The 24,133-nt window shown below is 40.8% G+C and overlaps 1 protein-coding gene across 1 annotated transcript in view; it reads right to left on the reverse strand.

Moving 5' to 3' along the window:
* GUCY2C (guanylate cyclase 2C) overlaps nt 1-20,594 on the reverse strand; it is a 72,694-nt gene extending 52,100 nt beyond the window's left edge. The window contains exons 1-7 of the mRNA XM_058282826.2: nt 20,147-20,594; nt 14,026-14,138; nt 11,952-12,016; nt 7,657-7,872; nt 5,118-5,239; nt 3,609-3,705; nt 834-951 (exon numbers count right to left, since the gene is read on the reverse strand). Of these exons, the coding sequence (XP_058138809.1) occupies nt 834-951; nt 3,609-3,705; nt 5,118-5,239; nt 7,657-7,872; nt 11,952-12,016; nt 14,026-14,138; nt 20,147-20,366 (951 nt within the window). The 5' untranslated portion in view covers nt 20,367-20,594. The remainder of the gene's footprint in view (nt 1-833; nt 952-3,608; nt 3,706-5,117; nt 5,240-7,656; nt 7,873-11,951; nt 12,017-14,025; nt 14,139-20,146) is intronic.
* Nucleotides 20,595-24,133: the final 3,539 nt, after the last annotated feature.

The raw sequence follows: 24,133 nt of genomic DNA on the forward strand, positions 1-24,133 counted from the left end.
TTCTTGGGTTCAGTAGGGGAGCTGGAACAAAAGGTAAAGCTATATGAAGGAAATTGTAGGGTCAGTATTAAGGAGAGTTTTGGAAAATCCTTTATTGGGCCAGAGGCTCTTTGGTGTCCTCGTGTCACATTTCTGCTTTCTCTTGGAATCAATAAATCAAGACTACTGCCTTTAGACAAGTAACTACAAGCCACTGTAGTTCCTTCCCATGATGACAGAATATACAGGTACAACTAGGAAAGGCGATATGCGACATTTTTATAATTTTTCTAAAATGTTATATAGAAATGATGCTACCTATAGTTTATTATTTTCATTAAAGAGTAAAAGAGAAGAAAACGAACAAAGAAACCCTGCCTTTCAGGATCTTGCACGAGGCACAAAGAGCTTTGTTTGGACGATATGTTGAACTTGTCTTGAGGACAGTTCTGATTGGTGTTCCCTCTGGTCCCAAGTGCCTTCCCTGGGGAGAATGATGGAGGGACATAAGTCCTCTGCTTGTGCAATTGCTGCCTGGCATGCTCCACAGAGCTGGGCTGTAGATCAAGCAGTCTGGGCCCCACTAAACAGCTGGGAAGAATCACACTTCTGCCAGAGCCTAGAAGCAGTGCAAGAGATCGCTGAAGACTTCACCAGAATTCTAACCCAATTCACTGGTTTCAGTGTCTTTTGTTGAAATCATCATTTCATGAAATAAAAAGACTCCAGCTAAGACCTAGCCCCAAACATATTTTTGCAGGCTCATAAACAAGAAAGCTTAGAATATATATAGAGACAGACAGACAGAGAGACAGAGAGAGAGGGAGGGTGGGAGAGAAAGAATGAAAGCTTACCAGTGATAAATCTTTGAATAAAGGTCTACTTAGGTTGGAATTTCCAGGAGGTAGTGTCAACACAAGGACATTTTTCATAAAGTCAGGAGCTGTGACATTGGCCTCAAAGTAGTGGTTACTGTAATAAAAAGCACAGGTTTCCATGAAAATTAGATCCCTTGAAAAATAGAGATGCATCATCTATAATTCACACAAACTATAACATTAGCCTTGAAAATAATTCAAATATTTTGCTTAGTTAAAAAAATTTTTTTTTTAAATTCAGGAATTCACAAAACTTTCTACTTTCCCCCAGAAGGTTTTATTTTCTTCTACATTTGCTAAGTTGAATAAGAGAACTTAGGCAACTGTAGTTAATGTACATGAATGGAAAGATAGACCAGAAGACATATTCTTCTTTTAGGGAAATTCTTTGAGCTATGAGCATGTGAGCTACTGCTTGCTTTCAAGGCTTGGTAACCTTTGGTTCATACCTGGAAATTTTCTTTCTCTTATGCACTTAGAACAATTTAGAGATATTAGAATATGAGAGAGAGAAATTCTACCACTTAGTTACTTTTCAGGTGTTGTGATTTCTCAATGATTATGAGCTTCTTGACCTGTAGGACCTTGTAGTCTCAACTCCTAGACAATGCTTAGAATCTTTAGTTCGTACCTGGAAATTTTCTTTTTCTTATGCGTTCAGAACAATTTAAAGATATTGGAATATGAGAGAGAGAGAAATTCTACCACTTAAAGTTACTTTTTAGATGTTGTGATTTCTCAATGATTATGAGCTTCTTGACCTGTAGGACCTTGTAGTTTCAACTCCTAGACAATGCTTGGCACCTTAAGAACTCTCAATACTAGCTGAGATTGCTCTGTTAATCATATGATTTCTAAGCTTTCTAAGCATTCAAATGTTTTAATATGAAAAGAATCTAACCTTTTCGAACTGCTGTAATTAGGATGGCCATCATTTCATATTCAGATTACTAGGTGAAAACATCTACTTTGAGCTGAAGACCTGTGTTGGGTATTTTGCTAGCATTAATGCCTCTAATCCTAAAAGCACCCCTATAAGGTAAGGTATTTTCTACTTGTGTATGGATGAGAAGAGGCTAAGTAACAGCCCAAGGGGCAAATGAACAAGAAGCATCAGAATTACAGTTTAAATCCATGTATGCTTAGTTCCTAAACTCATGACTGTCCCAAAACATCACCAGGTGTCCTTGGGGAATAGTAACAGTAATTACTTTGGCAGTTGATTGAAGATTTGCTGAAAATAAAATTATGCAAGCCTGGTGTGATGGGTTGAATTATGAACTCCAAAAAACACATGTTCATAATATCAATCTGCATTTCTGTGGGTGTGAATCCATTATAAATAGGATCTCTTGAAGATGTTATTTTAGTTATTTTAGTTACAATGTGACCCAACTGAATGAGGGTGGGCCCTAAACCAATTATTGGAGTCCTTGAAAAGCAGAAGAAAGTCAGACTTAGTAAGAGCAGGTCACAGGGAGAAGCCTGAAGTCAGCAGGAACCTGGAAGGAAAAGGAGAGGACATCACCATGTGATGAGAAAGCCAAGGAACCACAATGATGGCCAGCCAGCCAGAGTGCTACTGACCCTGGGAAGAAGCAAGCCTTCTAGCCTCCAAAACTGGGAGATGATCAATTCCTTTGTTTAAACCAACCTATTGTGTGGTATTTATCATAGCATCCTTGTGAGCGAAGACAACTGGCTACACTGAGGACTCCTTCCAGTGGGCATGGGAGGTACTGAAGTCAGTGTGATTGTAGGACTGTGTAATCTTGACAGCTTTGTCCTCTTGGCTGGACTGCTGCAGCTAAAAGTCTGTTGATTGATTGAATTACCGTCTTGAACATCCAGCAGTCAAATACGCTTAGTTCCTATATTTCATCTTCTTTGTGTTGTGAAATATACAGTTAGTTTCAGTGAAATGATTAGGCAAAAATGGGAAAGGTCTAGTGCACTACTTGACTCTGATTGTAACATAAAAAGGTAATGATTGCAGGTGATGTATTCATTACAGGGATGATCCAGTGAGACAAGAGAGCACATGTGACCTCACGCATGGGGGCAAAGGGTAAGGAATGACTAGTGAAGCCTTCTTTAAACTTAGAGTGACTTAGATTTACCTTGGTACTGTTTGTTAGTGAGGTCTCTAACCATATTACAAGATGAGTGGTAAAAAGAGGGATGTGAGAGAAGGTGGTTTCTACGCCCGGATTTTCTTTCCTTAGTCCCAGAGAAGTGAGGAGGAAAAGCTCACCACACAGTGACTAAGCCACAGAGGGCAACTGTACAAAGCAGACTCATTTAACTGGAACTTTCCTCTTATCAAAGGTATCCAAAGGAAAAGTAATCTAGGACCAAAGGCCATTAGCAATTGAATGAACAAATACGGCCACATTCCCAGTAATAATATAATTGGGTTATCAGTTGATTTATCACCGCCTGCCCAAAGACCTTAAAAGCAGGCTGAAGATCAGGATCCTATGTTGACTGCGCAGGCCTGATAGATAAATGGGTATGTGGATTTAATAGTGGTTTTATATAACATTTCTATTTAAACAGGATAGAGGTATCAAAAGTATATATCTCTGCTAAAGCCACAACTGATGAAATAAGAATGAAGGTGTGATCAAGACGGAATGAAACATTGGATCAAATATTGTCTTCATTCTGAACCCCATAAGAAGCTATGCAAAGCAAATAAAAAGAGAATGTATCTCCTGGAAATCCAAATATTCCAAATATTATACATACTTGAATAGATCCACTAGAATGATGACAGTGTCTTCAGGCACTGGCCGATCACCCTTGAGGGTGTAGATGATTTCTGGTGTACCACACATGACAATCACTAGAGGAGAGAAATAGACAATGGTTTACATATCAACAGGGAAGGGTGGAGTTGTCCCAGTGTGAATTTGGCTTGTCCGTGCTACATTATTTTTTAAAGATTAGAATCAGTGCCTCAAATCTCCCTTTTTTTTCTTTCACTGATAGTCATAGAGTCAGAATAGAGTTGTATGGGATCTTAAAAAGAATCATCTAGAACAATTCCTTAATTTTATAGATTTAAAGAGGCTGAAGAATCAAAGAACTAAAAGGTGACAGAGCTAGCTCTGAAATGCAGTTCCTGATTCCTGATCCAGTTGTTATTCTATTACACTAGTTTTTACAATACTATTTTCATACATAAGTGTAGTACACTTCACTATTACTAAGAGTTCTTCAATGGAAACAATATCATAAAAGTTAACATGGGAAAAATTCATAAAACCTTCCTAATCAGCTCTCCTTGGGCTATGTCTATAGATTTTTAAGTCAGAACTCAGTGATTTCAGTGATAGTTCAATCTGAGTCTCTAAGTTCTACCACAGATGCAGCCAGCCATCTCCCAAATTCCTGGCTTGATGGTCAAGAGGAGATGGGGACACTTCATTGGATCTTTTCATGTGCTGTACTCTCTACCTGCATTGTAAACCTTGAGAGACATGAATAATTTTAAACTTCATTTTTTCCCATATCTTGGTCAATTTTTTGTAAGCGATCGGTTCTTAATACAACAAATGTTTGATAACGGCAATTGATGATGATTTGAGTGAAATCAGGAAATCATGCCAAGCCAGCATCTTCCTTGTAGGAAATTCCCACAATTGATTTCTTTGTTGGTGAACTGTTTTTATTTGTAAAAAGATGTCTGTGGAAGTGCAACAAGTTACCCAATACTTTAGTGAGGATGGTTTTGTCCTATCGGCATCCACACTTGGCCTACATCTGGGAGATCGTTGGGCAGGTGAGATAGGGAAAAATTAAAATAAAGTGAGAGGACATTGCAAAGTCATCTTTGCTTACCTACTAACTGTGCTGGAGGCCAGCCATAAATAAATATATCCTCTTGGTCACCAGGGAGCCCAGGGTTCAGAATGTATGCAAATTAGTCACAAATCCAATAACATGTTGGATTGTGGGGAACTTAAAAAGCAGTTTTTTGATGGTGGGTCATGGAATCGTTTTGGTTTATAAAATCTGGCTATTAACATCCTCATTCCTTTCACTTTGGTAATATATTTACTCAACACTACTTTCCTATTTTCTCTCAGAAGGAACAATATAATGGAGCTGCCTGCAACTATTATCTCTTCCAAAATATACAAACATAAAGAGGTCACGATAGCTCTGTAGTAGTAGATTTGTCAAAATGACACAAGAGGAGAGAATAGTAGAGAGGAAGAAATTGGCAAAAAAATTATCTGCATGTCTTCTTACCATTGCTTTTCCTGTTGTGGTCCATTAGGATAGCTTGAAACTGGTCATTTCCTCTCAGCATATCTTTGAAGTTGAGTTCTTGTGAAAAATAGGAAACTCCAGCCTCCAGAGCATTGAGGTACCTGGAACAAGGGTAAGAGAAACTCTAACAAACTAGCTTAGTTTCTGTATGGCCTTCCATACCATTTGCTCATTGTTTTCAGATCTCTCCTAGGATTTATTCATCTAAAGTTCATTTCTGTTATTACCTCAATATACAGTGCATACCATGATACCACTGGTTCATATTGTAGCAATGTATTTGAATAAAAATATAGAGGACATTTTAAGGAATCTTCATCTATACATTCAAATAGTTGAGATTTTGTGGGTCCCTTATAGTAGCTTCCTACATGCAGAAACAAGGTTCTACTCTGCTCTATAAACCAGTTCCATCATCACAAGTTGAAACCTTTGAATCTATAGTATAAAAATTCAGAGTCGATAGGCATAGCAGTTTGGTATGGATTATGAATTCCAAAAATAGATATTGGATTGTGTTTGTAAACTGGTCTGTTCCTCTGGGCATATTAGATTGTATTGGATTCAGAGGTTTCACTTTTACCTGATTAAATAATGATTAAGGCTTTGATTGATCCAGTCAGTAAGACGCTGAGTACCCCCCCACCAAGGGACAGAAAAAATGACATGGCAGAGGAGTTGGTAGGAGTTTTGATATTGGAGTCCCGGGAAGTTAGCACACAGAGAAGCAGATACTTGAGGAAGGAGAGAAGGTTCCATTACACACGGTAGAGGCCCCAGGAAGAAGACAAGCTATTAGCCTGATAGTCTACTGCTGGCCTTGTGGAGAGAGCAGAGCAGCTGAGCCTGGAGAGAAAAGAGCCTCAGAAGAGAGATAAGACTTATCTCAGCCTACAGCTGATATTGGAAGAAGCTGGGACCACAGAACCTTAAGAGGAAGAGGAAGCCTGAACCCTTGCAGACACCAGCAGACATCTTGCTTCAACAAAGCAACAGACTTTGGTGAGGGAGGTAACTTATGCTTTATGGCCTGGTAATGGTAAGCTTCTACCCCAAATAAATACCCTTCATAAAAAACAACCAATTTCTGGTATTTTGCACCAGCATCCCATCGACTGACTAATACAATAGGAGTAATTTCTCCTACTGTAATTTCTCCATTGGGGAATGGACTTTTGTGTGTTCTAAGTTCAACTCCAAAATTTCTATGGTGGAGTCTTGGGATTAATTCTCGTAGTTTCCCCAATATGCATTCTGGGTGATGCTCCATCTCAGTTTTTTGCACACACAGGTGAATAAAGACTGAGGAACTAGGCAGCATCTCAGTAATCCAGTAAAAAGATTTCCTCTGCCGTATTTGCTAGAGTTGACTGAACACTGAGATTTTATTTTAGCAATGATGCCCATTGCTATTATTTGCCTCTCGTCTCTCCATCTTGTTCCTCTGAAAACTGGAAAAGAAAGTAATTGTAGGTATAGGCAACATGCACAGTCACAGCACTGTGAAAGCATGAACTTCTTTTTTCTACTTTCCTGATCTGTCAAATGGGCATCCTAACACTTGTTCTACTTTCTTTAGAGGATTGACTGTGGGGAATCAATGCAACTAATGTGAGCTCTCTCTGTCTAGAGGAGTCCGCACCAAATCTCCGTGCATATTTCCGTCTTTCTCTCCCATTTCTTAGCAAGCTCTATTCTTTTTCCCCATTTCCCAATATATTCTTTTTACAGGCCTAATTAAACTGGCATGTTCTTAAATTCTTTTATGTGACATAGCCAAGAACCTAGAGGAATCTAACGCCTCCCCAGCTTCATTTGGCAAACCACTGCCAGAAGACAGAAAGACAAGTGGTGCTCCCCGACCCCCACTGGAGACTGGTGTTTGCTGCTTGATGGAATTCTCGACCCTCAGGGTTGGACGTTCACTCTCACAATCCAGCGGCGGAGGACTGGGGAGGGGAGCCTCCCACCTCGATTGTTGATGTTCCTAAAAGCAGCAATCTTGTGAGAAACCAGTTTCCCTGAGGCTTCAATGACCTCAGTAAGAATATACTGGACTTAGTATTTTTCATCCAAGGCCTACCAAAGTCAAAATGGGAAATAAGCAAATTTTTGAAGTAAAGGAAAATTGTATTTTAAAGCATTGGGGACAATTTGGTTATAAGCCAATAATTAATGGGATTAAATTCTTGTGCAAAACTGCATAGTCACATAGTATGTTAGAGTAATTAGAAATAGCCTTCAAATAAATAATATTTTGCAGTTAAACTTATTTTGTAAAAGAATGAGAATTATAAGTAATAAAAAAAACTAATGTGAAAGTACTCTGAAAACTAGAAAGAATTTTGCAAATGCAATATATGCTGATCATCATCCTTATAATACTATATTTTATTTGCATGTAAAAGAGTGGACTTGTATTCATTTTCATGGCTGTTATAGCAGGAAGATGCATCTGAATACAACCAGGGCAGCTGCCATGAACCAATGACTTCTCAAGAGTATTAATAATCCTTACCAGAAACATTCCTCAGACTCATTATTGTTCTTGAAAACATAAGCAGTGTTCCAGGAAAAGGTTTTGAATGGTAAATAATCGGCCTTCCAAAAGTCAACCAAGAAATACATCAACTTCCTGGATGGAGACATCAGCCTGGTCAAGGTATCTTTGTAGTCACATGACAATCCAAAACTTCCCGCTGAAATCATGGGGTAGTTCAAGTCTGTGTCAAGGCTATGTCAAGAGGTGAGAAAGAAATCAATATCAACATTAACTTAAGTAGTACAAATAAGCTCACTCTTCAGCCCGTTTGACCATGTGTGTTTAAATGGTAAGAATGAAATAGGGCCCCTATAGCAGTTTGATATGGTTATGAATTCCAAAAATAGATTTTGGATTATGTTTGTAATCTGGTCTGTACCTGGATGTGATTAAGTTATGATTAGGGCTTTGATTGGGTCATGTCATTAGGTTGTTGAGTCCCCACACCTTGGTGGGTGGGGACTCAAAGATAAAAGGCATGGCAAAGGACAGAGTTGGTTTTTGATGTTGGAATTTTGAAGTTAGAGTTTGATGCTGAAGCCTTAAGCTAGAGCCCCGGGAAGTAAACTCACAGAGGAAAGAGAAGCAAGTCCCAGGAAGAGAGGGACACTGAGCCCAGGAAGAAGCAAGCCCTGGGAAGTAAGGAACCCTGAACCCAGAGAGAAGCAAGACTGGAAGGGAGGAACCCAAGAAGCATGAACCCTCACAGACGAAGGCAGCCATCCTTGCTCCAACATGTGGAAATAGACTTTGGTGAGGGAAGTAACTTATGCTTTATGGCCTGATATCTGTAAGCTCCTACCCTAAATAAATACCCTTTATAAAAACCAACCAATTTCTGGTACTTTGCATCAGCATCCCTTTGGCTGACTAATACAGCCTCCTTGAATAGGTGCCCCCCCCCCCAAAACATGTGTCAAGCATATGTGATGGTCCAAGCACACCTCAGGCATTTTCATGAATATGTGGCTTGGTTCCTTTGATTTATTCTAAAATGGGTTGTCATTTGGACTGTCATGATATCTGGACTGGGATCTAGAGACTTTGGGGAATAGGCCTAAGGAAACAGAGATGGACACCAGAGCTACCTAACTATTGGTAAAGCCAGAAAGATGCCCTCTATGCCTGCCTTAGAGCATATTGCCTTCTTTCTGGCACTTCGATGGACTACCTCTGAAACAGACATCAGCCCAGGATTGATTCCTTTTCCTGCTCAGCACCTGGACCTTTTTGCAGTTCCTTAAACATATCAAGCTTCATTCCAAATCAGGAACTTGACGAATGCCAATTATGCTCCCCTGCCTCTTTGCCTGATTCTCTTTTTAAAAAATTTTTTTGTCTTTATTTTTTTAATATTACATTCAAAAAATATGAGGTCCCCCTATACCCCCACCCCTCCACCCCACTCCTCCCCCCACAACAGCAATCTCCTCCATCATCCTGAGACATTCATCGCATTTGGTGAATACATCTTTTGAGCACCGCTGCACCTCACGGTCAGTGGTCCACACCATAGCCCACACTCTCCCACAGTCCACCCAGTGGGCCATGGGAGGACATACAATGTCCGGTAACTGTCCCTGCTGACTGATTCTTACTCATCCATCAGGTCCTAGGTTAAATATCTATATCAGGGAAATTTTCCCCGACACCTAAGACGAGGTAATTATCAGAGTGAGCGTCTATTTAATCTGTCTCCTCCACTAGATGTTAAGTTCATGATGGCAGGGCTCATGTCTGGCTTGTTCACCTCAGTATCTCCTGTGCTTTGCACACTGCCTGGCTCATATGTACATGCTCAATCCCTCCCATCTTCTGTGCTCCATTAAAAGTTTGTACTGGGCATCCTGCTTGTAACTCAAATCCAATATGTTCACAGGAAAAGTTATCCTTTAAATATTAAACACTTCTTTCTTTGATGTTTTATGATCTCAAAGTCTTCCATCTGTTGGAAACTGAGGCACAGTGGTCTCACAAGGAGAGATGTGCTGTTTCCATGGCTACGCTTGCAACCTAAGGAATGTGGTAATTAAGAGTTTTGGCAAACAGGATGAAGCTGTGAAAGGCTGAAAGAAAAGATGAGCAGATAACATTTGTGTAGTAAATAGAACACTTAAACTTTGTACCTTGAGATAAGATCTTTTGAATTCCTTAGACTATGAGTAATGTTGATGATTAACTGCCTGTTGCTGCTTCCCACGTGGACTAGGGCATATATAAAGCCCCTTGTGAACAATAAAGTTGTCTGATGAGTCTCTACTCGCAGATCCCCTGATCCCAGCTCCCTTGTTCTCTCTCTCCCTCTTTCCCTGTCTCCCTCTCTCCCTCTCTCCTTTTTGTCTTTCTTTCATTCCCAATACCCTTTGGGTCCAAATCTCCAACATCCAGCCCTCACTTTCACCACCCAATCATTTATCAAATGCTTTTGATTCTACCTTCAAATTCTATCTTCAGATATAAAAGCTAATCTCCCTTTCCATTTCAACTGCTTTTATGCTAATGAAGGCCCCCTTCTTCTCTGCTTAATTTCCTGTCATCTATCTGTCCTTGTGTGTGCTCCAATCTTTCCATGCACTCTTGTCAGTTACTCTTCCCAAAGTTCAGCTTCTTCTCATGGTATCCCCTGCTTAAAACCTTAGTGGTTTCTCATACAAATGTAATTAAATAGAAATTCCTTCACCTGCAATTCATGACCTTCCAAATATGGTCCTATTTTCTTTTTCTAGTCTTAACTCTATTTTTCCTCTTATATTTCCTGCTCTCCAGTTAAAACAGACTTTCACAAAGTTGCTACACAGTTTTATTTGCATTAACACATAGTTTTTCTTCGTCTGATTGGGATGCATATCACCTTATCTCTACCCCCTGAGATTTTACTCAGTCTTCAAGACTCATTTAAAATACCATCTCCTTTATGAGGCCTTTTCCCCCTTAAAGCTTAAGTCCCTGAACCAGAGGTGACCATTTCCTTCTGTGTTTCCTTGTACATCTTGACTGTACCTCTTTGATGGAATCTATCTCATTCTGCCTTGTCTTGGTCATCAGTGGCCTTGTTACCTTCTCTATTTGGCTGAGCAGGGACTGTGTTTACTTAATTCTCTCTATCCCAACATAACTGAACTTGTTCTTGGCATGTGAAAGGACCACAATCAGTGGTGAATTAATTTTTCCAATCCTCCCTTCTGTCCAGGCACAGTCGACAGCAAAATCAACAAGTAGCCAGAGAAGAGGATATTGAGAAGTGAGAGTTTAAGGAAGAGTAAGGGTTTGTACCTGCCTGCATTTTGATAAGGAAGATGGACTGCCAATGCGCATCCCTCGTGTGTCTATGGTACATTGTTGCGGCTGGGGCGGCTTGCACCCTGATGCTGACGGGGGGGTTTGGAGGGGTTAGACTAGACCGCAGTGGCGTCTGATGCTACGGCAGACAGCACATTGTGGCCTGGGATCTGAGTATATCTGTACAGTTGGATGTGAGGTGTCAGAAGCAGACTTTGAGACCAAAATTTTGGTGGTCCAAATGTTTAACCTCCAAAGTCTATTGTGAGGGGTCTATCAGCATAGTTTTGTGTGTTGTTGTTTTTTTCTGTGTGGACAAAGGGTGACCTCTGATTTGGGGGAAGGTTGAAGGGGTGAAAGAAGGGTGTGTGAAAGGGATTTTGATTGGGGAAGGTGTGAACTGGCAGAAAAACAGTGTTTTGTGGTCATGCAAATTACACTGAATGAAATGAATGGGAGGGATTAAGGTGGTTTTGATTTTCTTAAAGCCAGAGAAATGTTTTCATTCTGGAGTATATTGAAGGTTTTTTTCTAAGATGATAAGGGCACTGTGCAAAGTGATTTAATATGCCATAGATATAATCCTCAAATAACCCTATGAAGTAGGTACTCTGTTCCTTTCGCTACTCTAATAGACCTAGGAATGGAATGGCACTCTCTGTTTGTAAACAGTTCTTTATTAAACTCCTCAAATATCCAAGCTCCCTTCCTGCCTCCTACCAGGACGCTGACTAATTTTCTGAAAGTGTTGCTTCTCAAGCTTGGATGTTAGTGACTATCTTGAATGGCTACCATAATTCACCCCACTCCAAACTAAGGCAGTGTTATGGATAAGGGAATGGCAGCTTTAGAGAGGTAGCAAAATGCTAGGACCCCAACATGCCTGACTTTATTGCCTTGACTAGACTGTAGTTTGAGAAATCATTCAAATAGCTATGCTTGCCATTTCTTGTCTTCATATCATAGTGGTATTAAAACAATAGATAACTTACTACATCTGGAAGGTGGAATATGTGCATGAGGGCCCCATGAGGACACAGCCCATCCTTTGCTCATTCTGTAAAAGGAAAAAATAGTTAATCAATGGGGCACAAAAGAAATGTCAAGGGGATGACTCCAAGAAGGTTTTAAGGTGGGTCTCCCCAAATATTAGAATGCAGAGCAGAAAGGATAAACAAATGTGCCTTGGGCTGGACAACCAGTGGAGGAGTAAAGAGGTCTGAGAGATGAGATGCAGCAGGAGGAGGGGGAAGGCATTTCACTATTGCACTGAAGGTGAACTTGGATTTATTTTTTCCTTTTTGAGGTACTGGGGCCAGGGATTGAACCCAGGACCTCATATGTGGGGAGGTGGCGTTCATCTGTTCCTTGGAATCTTTATTAAGTAGAGAATGTAGTGTGGGGGGAAGAGGGACTGGCAGACTATCACATTAGTAGTATCAACATGCCAGATTGTGGGGAAACTAGACTTGGAGGTGCTTTGTAGGGAGAGGGCAACGTTAGATTTTAGGAAGAGCTACAAAGGGCTGGAGTGAACAAATGCAATGCAATTATTTGGGGATCATTGATCTTGTTTTCTACTATTTCATAAGGGGAATCTGAGAATCAGACTATAACTCCCTCTGTAGAGGTAGGTGGAAGAAGCACTCACCCCTAGAACCTTAAAGTTGAGTTCACTAAGCAACCCTTGCCCATTCTCACCCTCTCAAGATGGAGAATCACTGCATTAGTAAGCCCCTCTTCCTGATGTGGGTCTGTCTTGTCCGATCTGTCTGATGTTTTTGACTGAAGTCTTGGGACCAGGGCTCTGCTCCTTTGGAGCCTTTTCTTAGGTTTCTAAAGTAAAGGGTGAGTCTTGCACACCTACTTGTCTCCAGAGAGCTTGTAACACTCCGTAAAGCTCTGGTTCAGGTTGGGGGTTGGGAAGAGGAAACTCTCTCTTCCCATTTCCATCTTATGACCTTCCAGTTACCCCTTCACAGTTATGTTTCAGACTCAGCCCTTAAGCAATTAATCCATGACCAACTGGATGGTGACGATGTGAAAGAGACCTAGGGATGGAGCCTCGAAATGTGCTGTAAACCTGAGATCTCAGATAGTTTTTTGAGGCACACAAAGGTAACCCAATTAATACCAGCATTTTGTAAAAAACAAAATAATTCCCCTCCAGACCACTGCAAGTCTACAGTTAGCACATAGCTAAGGTTCTCCCTACTTCCTTTCTTTTTTTTATTTTTTTAATCTTTTTTTAAAGATACATAGATCAAAAGCAAAATGTCAAAAAAATTTTGATATTTTTCATATTTTTAATACCCCGATTTATTTTTTACTTTATGTTAGCTTTTCTAAATTCTTATATATTCTATTTTTAATCTTTAAACCTATCATTACTATTTCATTTTCCTATTAATTGAATTTGGCAATACATTAGACTTCATTTTTGAAGACTTTTTGGATCACAGAGGGGTTCAACTATGGCAGGGGAGGAGCACTGATGTGGGGTGTCACTGATGGGGGATGCATAGATGGGAGGTCTCCAGGGCATGCACATAGGGTATGTAGATATGTTCGGATGCTCGTTTGGTGTTGACATAGAGGGTAGAATTTCACATGACAACTGAGGGAGTGCTGAGTTCCCATTCTGGGAAACTCTGTTGCATTCCCCAATGGAGCAGCAACAATCCCCCAAGTGCAAGGGCAAAGATCAGTGAAGAAGGATGGTCCAATGATGGGCCCTTGATACTGATGACTATGCTTATGAGCCTGTGTGCTTGAAATTTCAACTAGGCAGAGAGCCACAGGGTGCCTAAGAGTTACCTCCAGAGAGCCTCCACATTGCTCAAATGTGGCCACTCTCTAAGCCAAACTCAGCATGTAAATACTTCCTGACTTTCTAGAGAGCCCTGGTCACTATGGAGGGATTAGGAGGATGGAGCTGAGTACCATGCCTTCAAACCATTCGACTGCAAGGCTGGAGATGAGGTTAATGGAAATATGCTGATTTCCCACTGTGATCATCCTCTGTGGTAAGAGTGAATGTGCTATGCACACAAAGCCAACACTTACTGAAATTTTCCTGAGTAGGTCCAGGCCTTCGCAGGTGCTACTCCGGCAGTCATTTGACTTATAAATCATACTGTCGGATCGGATAAAGGTAGCATTCACAGTCACGTTGATGCCTGTTATCCAGAAACAAGAGAAAATCACTGTGTGATTTTCAGTAGTTTATACCAGCTAGGAGACTTATTTCTTGCCAGTTGTTTCTGGGTAAAATGAACATCCATTTTCAGGCCTAGTACATTTCAATACAGAGTCTATTATTCCCTGTCACTACTCTCCTCCTTTCCTACCCACCCCCTTTCCTCATTCTCTCTTTATTTTTCTTTAAGTAGCTTTATCGAGGTATAAATTGCCCACCATAAAATTCACCCATTTTAAATGTACAATCCAATGATTTTTAGTAAATAAGTAAAGTTGTGTCACCATCACCACAATCCAGTCGTAGAACTTTTCCATTATACTCACTGCTCTCTTAATCTTTTTACAGCCTAGACTGAGTAAGTTTCCTACATGGGAGTGGGGACTGTTGGGAAAGCAAGACATAAACATTACGATATCCTGTTCTGGCTCTTTCGTGTTCCCAAAGTGCTAGTTCTGTGTGCTGTTGATGTTTTACAGACAACAGTCCTGCCTGGTCTCTGATCTTCGTTCATCCATCCCTTCAACAAACATTAAGTTCCTGTTAGGCGCCAGTCCCTCTTCTACGTACTCAGGATACAACATTAAACAGAACAAAAGTCCTTGCTTCCATGGAGCTTATATTCTATTGGGGGAATCAGACCGAATGAGAAAGGGAGGTGCTGTTTCAGACAGGGTGGCTACAGAAGGCTCTTGGAAAAGCTGGGACCTGAGTGAAGTGAGAGTGTGAGCTGCCATGTCATGTCAGAGGGAAAAGCAAGGCAAAAGTCCTGGGCAGGGCTGTTCTTGCAATGTTCCAGAAACAACAAGGAGTCAAGTGGTATGGCAGAGTGAGCGAGGGGGGAGGACGGGCAGGAGATAAGGAAAGATAGACCACATTATGCTTTGTCAGGTAGGCCTTTGGAAGGACCTTGGGTTTAGTCTGAGATGGAAGGTCTTTGGAGAGTTTTGAGCAGAGAAAAGATACTCTCTGACTCTCATTTTTGAAGAGCATGCAGGATTCTGATGAGAAGAGATTGTGGGAAATGAGAATAGAAGCAAGGAAACTAGTTAGAAGACTATTAATGAGCTAGGTTAGCTTGGACTGGGCAGCAAAAGTAGAGAAAAATAGTTGGATTTTTAATGTACTTTGAAAGAAAGGCCAGAGAGGAAAGTGCTGAGGGATGGGATATGAGTTGTGAGAAAAAGAGAATTCAAGGATAACTCTCAGATCTTTGGTCTGAACAAGTGGACAGAGGGAACTGCTAGTGACCAAGACAGGAAGGAAGGTGGGAGGAGCAGGCTTGTGAGTGTGGCAGTGGTGATGGGAGGAACCAAGAGTTCAGGTGGATGTGGCAGGTGTGAGATGCTTATTAGTCTTCCAAGTAGAGCTGACAAGTAATCAATTGAATACACAGCTCCAGGAATAGTTATCAATTCAGAATTGTTCATAAGAAGCTGCCTTATCTCGGATTTATAATTTATAAGATTTATAATTTTAGCACAAGAGAAATGTCTTAGTCAAAGTTTTCTAGAAATAGAACCTGAGACAGATACTTTATTGGGGGATGTTGTCCCAGAGTCCCACATCTAGTAAATGGCGGGATCTGAAATTATAGTTACGATTTTTGCCAATTGTTTCTGGGTAAAATGCAGTTTTGATATCTCAGATGCAAACTCATGCATGAGTAGATGATCTTAACCAGCTTAATTATCCACTAAAAAGTTAAAGCAAAATGTATCAGGATAATAACTACTTGGCCACAAAGAATCCTGCTATCTCACACATTAGCCCCTCTGGTTCCTGACACATCAGGATAAGGAACAGGTGGTGTATATGAACAATATGTCCCCATAGGAAATCCGGCAGCATTTCTCAGAGGACATGAATGTGGCTAACTGTCTTTCATAAAGAAGGTGCTGGAAAGTTCTTTGTTCCCTTCCCCAGTAGACAGGGAAAGAGAGTACAAACTGTTATAAAATTCCCTCTTTGTATTAAAAATAATCTCTTACTTTCAAGTATTTCTCTTAAAGGATGAAGAAGAAAAAAATACGTTCATCAGTGTCCTTAAGAAGATAAGAGAGTTTTGACTGGATTCCCCCTGGCTCACAAACCCCCTAAGAAAGCAATGCTAATTCAAACCATCTTTGTCTTTAACATGATTGCTGGGTCCTACTGACCAGAACACTAACCCTGATGCCAGGCATTTTGCTGTGGCCTGCCCCAAAGCCAGGGCCATCAGTGCACTGTCGCCTGGAATCGTTGGATAGTGGAGGACTCCCACCTTCTGATAACGGTGTAAAGGGCATTGACAGTGATATCCCAGAGAATCGCTAGATACTGTATTTTGGAAGGGAATAAAGAGATTGAAGAACCTTTTTCACCTCCTTCCAATAAAAAATAGTAATCAGGACAAATGCCTGATTCCAAAGCAGAGATGTCCTTAATTTCAGCAAGTCCTTATATAGAGTATCTGGAAACCTCAGCTGCCAGGCTGGCATTACCAGTGACTCTATGTGTCCTTGCAGAGGCCATTTTAAGTTCTCCAACTCATTTTACTCACCTGTAAGACGGGATTAAAACCACTTTTGTCAAACATGAACATTTTTTAAAAAGTCTTTGAGAGAGTAAACGACATCAACAACAAATTGTTCTTCTCCCAACTATGGAGCATTTTGGCCTTTGCTTGTTTGACTAATTCAAGAACACGTCCTCTGATACTTTGATTAGTAAAATTTCAAAGAGAGATGGCAGTACTTTGCTTGAAATGCTAGCCAAACAGCAGAGGTCAAAGTGATTAGAGCAGTTAGAGAAGAGTTCATGGAACAGGTGGGGTCAAGGATGAGTCTAATAGCAGCTGATACTTAATTGGCAGCACTAAGCACTTTATGCACTTTATCTAATTTAATTCTTGCAACAGTAGGGAGAATGTAGGATATCTGGACTGGGGAGAACAGCACGAGTGAGGCTGTGGAGGACCTGAGGAAATGGGAGGGAACTTGGGGGAGTGGTAGAAAATAGGGCTGGAGAACATAAGGTGATTTCATAGCACTTTTCTTCCCATTTAGGGATTTGAGGATGGGGAGGGACAAAAAAGCAAAGCTGAAGTCAAGGTGCAGGAGTCTAGGAAAGGGACCCCTCAGCACATGAAAGCACATGGACCATGTGAGCTGAGCCATGCAACGTACAACCTTGAGGAGGTGATGTCCAGAGGCTGAATCTCTTTTTTTTTTTTTTTCCATACTTTTATGCTAAATCCTACTTGTACTTGAAGACCTACAAAACTTTCCTAAGTTCTAGAAAAACGTATTGATCTCCTCTTTTGGATATCACTCATAACTTTTGAACTCTTAATTTTCTTCAATGTAGCCCTTAATTATATTGTCTTACAACTTTTTCCCAAGTAATAATGCTCACTATGTTTAGAACATAAGTCCGTCTTCCCCTAAGATCTGCTCCTCTTGGGTTCGCTCTGGCAGGACACCCATCCAACAAAATGCATCAAAAGAAAAATCTGGGTACCATCATTTATTCCTCCATCTCTGAAAACTCTCCACTGATTTAATCCATTCAACACCTCTCACCATTAATAACTCCATTTTATAAATGAAATGAGAGAAACCTGAGAGAATAAATAATTCACCTAGTGCCACTTAAATAGTAAATGATGGAGCAGGAGTTCAGATTCCAGTTGTAGGAGTTCAGAGACCAAGACCTTAGCCAACGCCAGATGCTGCCTGCCTGCTTCACATGCCTCGTAACTTCCACCCAGCAGCAACAGCAGCAACGACATCATCAGCAATAATGATGGCAACAATAATGACAACCACCCTCTCTTGAACCCTTACTATGTTTCAGTCACTGCATTATGTACTCTCCTATTTAATGAATTTCCTCATTTAATGAATTTCCTCATTTCACAGGATGTAAGGACTATCCTGACTCCATAGGGGAAGAAACTAAGGCTCAGAAGACTTACTGTGCTTGAGGTCACACAGGTGGTAATGTTGGGGCTGAATGTGAACCAAGATCTGTCAGGTTCCAAATCCCTGCTTTTAGCTGCAATGTTCCACTGTCTCATTTTATTGAGAAAATGAGTTGGGGGGGGGGGGGGTGGAGATATTATAGTGGTAATGCCATACACTTCTGGGAATCAGACAGATCTGGGGTTGATTCTCATTTCAAATACACAACCTATGTGACCTTAGCAAAGTGATTAAATCCCCACTGTGAAACAAAATTAACCACCAACTTTTCAGAGTTGAGGTGATTAAAGACATTGTATATGCAAAGCACCTGGAACAAGGACTTGAGAGTTACTTAATAAGGAAAGTGAGGCTCAGGGAGATTGAAGGTCACAGACTCAGGGTCACAAAAAAGAAAGCTTTGGGGCAGGGACTCCAAGCCAGGTCATCAGACTTTAAATCCAATGTTCTTTCCACTATACAACACTGATTTGGTAAATAAGGGGCCATTTGATTAAATGACTTCCTAGTTCAATTAATGCATCAATTTACATATAAATCTAGTCTCAGGCAGGATTAGAGAAATGTGTATTGCACAGAAGAAAATTATTATGCATATCCCAATGGTTGCTATTGTTACCAAACTATCTTAAGTTCTTAAAACCATAAATAACCATAAAGGTGCACTAAATACTCACTGCCTCAGTACTTTTACTTCTGGTAATCTAGTCAGGGAATAGAGAAAACTATATATATGAAAATGTTTATTGTAATATTTTAAAAATAAACATGAGAAATTAATAACAGGGAAGCAGATGTGGTTCAACTGATAGAGCTTCCACCTCCCATACGGGAGGACCTGGGTTTGATCCCTGGGGCCTCCTGGTGAAAAAGAAGAAGAGAAAGTGTGCCCGTGTGGTAAGCCAGTGCCTGCGCGAGTGCCTGTATTGTGAGCCAGTGCCCGCGCAAGTGATTCACGCAGCAAGAGGACACATCAAAAGACAGACAAAGGGAGAGTCAAGGTGAAGCACAGCAGAAACCAGGAACTGAGATGGTGCAACTGACAGGGAATCTCTCTCCCCATCAGAGGTCTCCAGAATCGAATCCCGGGAATCCTAGAGGAAAGAAAATGAGAAGAGAAGACAACACAGACAGCAAAAACAGCAGGGTGAGAGGAGGGAAAGGAGGGAAAATAAATAAATAAATATTTTTTAAAAAAGAAATTAATAACAAATGAAATAGCCTACAATAGGGAATTATTAGGTAATTCTGTGGGATATCTACTCCAAGGACTATTACACATACAGTCATATGATGACTATAAAAACTATGTAGCTACAGGAATAATGTGAAGTAAAACCAGAAGGATACCAATTGTTTCTATGCTATACTTACCCCTAATTGTGTTCTGAAAACAAGAAACTAAGAAGCACTTTAGGAGACTGGGAACATCTGGGTGGCTGGAAATTATTAGGGACCTTTTTTTCCTCTCTGTTTTTTACATTTTAAGTACTAGTATAAAATTTATTTTTATAATTAAGAGATACAATGATAGATTGCAACAATAAGTACCAATGTATTATATTGACTATGTCTGATACTGGCAGCCTCCAGAGATGTGAAAAGCAAACAGATGGACGAGAGACCCGGGGAAAGAGCCAGCGCCTTACTTCATCAACTTTACTAGTTACCCTGTAAAATCCCACTTCCAGACCAAATTTTGCCTCTGAGCAGCTGTGGAAATAAAAATGATGATTCCCCCCAAACTGAGCGATCAACCCAGTTTTATTGGGGTATTTCACTGCCTTGAACACCTGGTATTCCCTGGGCTAGGGCCATTCCGAGAGCAGAGTGGTTCGTGAATGAGCCTGCCAGTAGGGTTCACATCCTTCTCTCTGAGAATCTACTGTCTTAAAATAGAAAGGGGCTGTGGGCCGGGCCCTTGGGGAAGGTTGGGGGACGAGGCTAAGAACACAAGGTCTTTGTTTAGCAACCTTTGACTCCAGAGGTGGTAATAGGGAGGATTCCGGTCTCACACTCTTACCAGCTTCATGCAGGCGCTGTCTCACTATATCCAATGCCATGTTCACCGCTGCTTCCAGGTTTTCCAGGGACTCTGGGAAGGCCGAGTTGTTCATCATCAGGACGCTGATCTCATAGCTGCCTTTCTCGCAGTTCTGTCTCACCTGGGAGAACCCGAACGTCAGCGCGGGCTGGAGGAACAGGGACCACCACAAAGCCAAGTCCAGCAGTGGTGTCTTCATGATCGCGCTCGCCTCAGCACCATCGTCCTTGAGCTCACTCGCTGTGCTCTGGGAGGCTGGACCTCCAGCTGGGCAGCTGAGACCTGGATCTCTTGGTCCACTTGTCCCCACGCTCCTTTCTGGCCATGCCCACCGGTCACATGGTTCGCAGAACACAGCCTGCCTGCCAGCAATTAGCAGCTATGTTACGGTAGGAGATGAACCAAAGTTCACTTTGTGTGTTTGCCTGCATTAAGGTCAGAGTTATAAAGCAGGGAGATTACCTGGGCCTCGCCCAATAAAAATACATCAATTTGTGTCACATCACTGGTAAGAGGGAAAAGAGGAAGTAGGCAGTGTATTGTATACATAAAAAGCTGTGTAAAATGGAAAATAAAGGTTGAAGGGCTAAGAAAATAAAAAATACGATGGACTATTTGCGCTTAGGTTTTAGCTGCACATCCAAACCAAATCCTTCTCTAGGAAGAATTTATGTTTCAGTTACCCACCCAACAAATATTTATAGAGATTTTAATATGTGTTGGGTATTTTCAAGGCACAGCATGTACAGCCTTGAATGGTTCAGAAACATTTCTTTCCTCATGGAACATAGTGAGGAAGACAAACATTAAACAAATTGTGAATAACTAAGTAACTCAACAATGAACGCTAAGTGCTGAGGGAGCATATGGCAGATTAGCATAACCTATTCTGGAAAAGCAGGGAAATTTCCCTGAGAAAGTATCCTTTAAGTGAGCCCTGAAGGATGGATATGTGTCAGTTGGATAGAAAGAAAGGGATGGCATGGCAGGCAGAGGGGAATACTTGTTCAAAGGGCGGAAGGTGGGAAGGTGCTTGACATATTTGAGGAACTGGAAGAGCTACAGCATGATTGGAGTGGAGAGAGCTGGAGTTGAGTAATGAGCAGTCAGAAGGGTAGCCTAAAAGCTATTAAGGATTTGAGTCAAGAAAGAGACATGATCAGATGAATTTTGTAAAGTCCATCCAGGATGTGATGGAAGGAAAGACCCAAGAGGCAGGAGTGGGTACAGGGAGATGGTTAGGAGAGATGAGGAGGTCTGGACCAGGGTGGTGGCAGTGGGGATGGGATCAAGAGATAGCTAGTAGGGAAAATGGATGGGACTTGAATATGGGCATTAGGGAGAGGGAGGAGGCAAAGGTGACCTCTGACGAGCTCAGCCAGGTAGATGGTCTAGAATTCTGGAAGAGGAGCAGGTCTGAGTGAGATTATGAATTCTATTTTTGGACATGTTGATTTTAAGTTATTAGTGAAGGTGTCAGCAAGCCCCCGTAGAGTTTTGGGGGTTATTCTGGATTTAAATTGGGGTTGGGAAATAGAATCAGAAGGCAGACAGTACTTTCCAGGATTTGGGCTTCGAAGATGTGATGTGATTAATGAAATAATGCCATTTGTTTGTAACAAGGACTTGATTACCTTTACTGCAAAAATTATGTTTTAAGTTTAAGACAGTGAAAAATAAATTTGTTAACCAGCACTGAAACTCTTCCTCCCTGGAAGTTACTTGCTTAGAGTTTAAGACGAAAATATGTGAATTGCTGATAAGCCAACACATCAAGATGGAGGTAATCCCTCCAAAAATTATCCCATAGGAAAAACACACCAAATGTATGATAAGGACTATAATTAGTAGTAAGATTTTGACAATATTCTTTCATAATTTGTAATAAACGTCTCACGACAATGCAAGGTGTTGGTAGATGGTTGAAGTAGGGGACCCCTGTATGATGTTATGAATGTTTGCTTTGTAAGTTCCCAACTTTTACTATACACTTAGTGTTTATTAATGTTCATATATAAATGATAAAAAGCTAATAATAATAATAGGGTGGGTTGGGGGAAAATACTTTGGTTAGTAGTAATATTTTGACAATGCTCTTTAATCATTAGTTAAAAAGGTTTAACAACAATGGAAGGTATTGGTGGTAGGGTGAGTTATGAGAGTCCTGTATGATGTTATGTATGTTTGTTTTGTAAGTTCACAACTATTACTATACACTTATTGTTTATGTATGTTTATGTATGAGTTTATGAGTGAAATACTTCAATAAATTTTTAAAAATAAAAAAATTTTTTAAAAATTAGCCTATAAATTCTGGATCACAGCTATTCTTCAGGTTCCTTGAATGGCCTGTAAGAGACTTTCTGTGTCTCACCAGATGACACCTCTGCATTGGGAGTTGCAGCCCTCATCACACGGCTACAAGAAGGGACTTCTTTAGGACACAGCTGGGACTAGCCCCTGGGGGTGATCACAGTAATTTGGGCTCTGGAGCTCCTGGGGCAGAGACTGCTGGGTGGAACACCTTGGCTCCTTTGGCTTAGCCTAGCTGGTTCTACTGTTCATCCTGGTAAGAGAAGAAATGCATTTTGGGCCATACAATAAAACAAAATATCAATGGATGGGGTTAGCATAGTTGAACAGTAGAGTACTTGTGATTCTTAGTATTTCACAGAACACCAGAACCTGGAGAATAGGCTGATTCTAGAAATTCAGAAGATGCTTTAGGGGTGTGATAAGAAAGCTAATTCAGAGCTCCAATCAGGGAGACTTATGCTCAAAGAAAAGATTTGCTCTGTCATCAACAGATTGGACAAAAAATTAACATGAATTTGCTTTGAGATAAAAATAAGTATACAGTTTTTATGTCTAATTTATTTTTTCCTGTTAAAGAAATACTGATCCTATTCACATAGTATATAACATAATGCCAGATGGATCTAGGTAACTAAAAGCCTGTATGGTTTTACTGAACACTTGAGTGGGTTTCGATATGCATACATTCTGAGTTAAGCATAGAGAAATATAAATTGCTTTATGCAATAAAATGAGAAACTTTTGAAGTTCCTGGGGGCACTCTAGGGATGGGGAGTGAGGAGGAGAGATGAGAACAGAAAGAAAGGAGGAGCCAACAAGACGGCAAATGGTTGGGAGCTCTGCAGGAAGAAATGGCTGGTAGCAGGATGGTGGCAAAGACTGATAAGAACAAGGAAGTCTACAATAAATACGAGATTGCTTGTGTTTTCCTTGAGGTGAGATGCTCTACTTCCCTCATACAACAGACATCTGCTGCTAATCCTCTCTACCTTAAACATTGTTCTTAGCACTGGTGCTATTGCACAAGGAACACATTTCTGCCTTCGTGAAAACTGTGTTTTAGTAGAGCTTTAAACTGATTAAGCTGATAAACTCTTCCCAAACCTTCAGGCAAGTCTGTGCCACACATGCTTCGCCAAATTTGTGGGGATTGTGGAACGGTGCTCGGATCTGCATCTGATCAAGGGATGAGAATAGCAACGAGATGCTCACCAAATTCACTGAAGCAGGAATTTGAAGTCAGAGGTGAACACAGGAGGAGAACTTCAGGGATTTGAGGAAATATTGGCATGGGTTTTTGGGCTTTTTGCAAGTATGGAATGAGATTCAAGGTAATTTTATCTAGATCACAAGATAGAGTGATCCTACTGATACCAAATCACTGTTTTAGACTAGTACCCCGTAATTAAATTCTAGCACCAGTGCCTCTGATGCTTTGCACTGACAAGTTTATTTTCCTTATGGCACCTATTGCCTGGATTCTCTCCTACCCCCCTTCCAGATAAACTCTTTTTAATCCCGGAGCAGTTTTGTCCTCCTGAGCGCATTTCGTACAGTATTCCTTCATGCTCAGGAAAGGCTGGAGTAGGTAGATTACCCCTGGACTTTGCCAGGCGTTGCTGAAGAAATCTGGTAGGCTTCCTGGTACTT

The sequence above is a fragment of the Dasypus novemcinctus genome, chromosome 20 (assembly GCF_030445035.2).
Source record: "Dasypus novemcinctus isolate mDasNov1 chromosome 20, mDasNov1.1.hap2, whole genome shotgun sequence".
Lineage (NCBI taxonomy): Eukaryota > Metazoa > Chordata > Mammalia > Cingulata > Dasypodidae > Dasypus > Dasypus novemcinctus.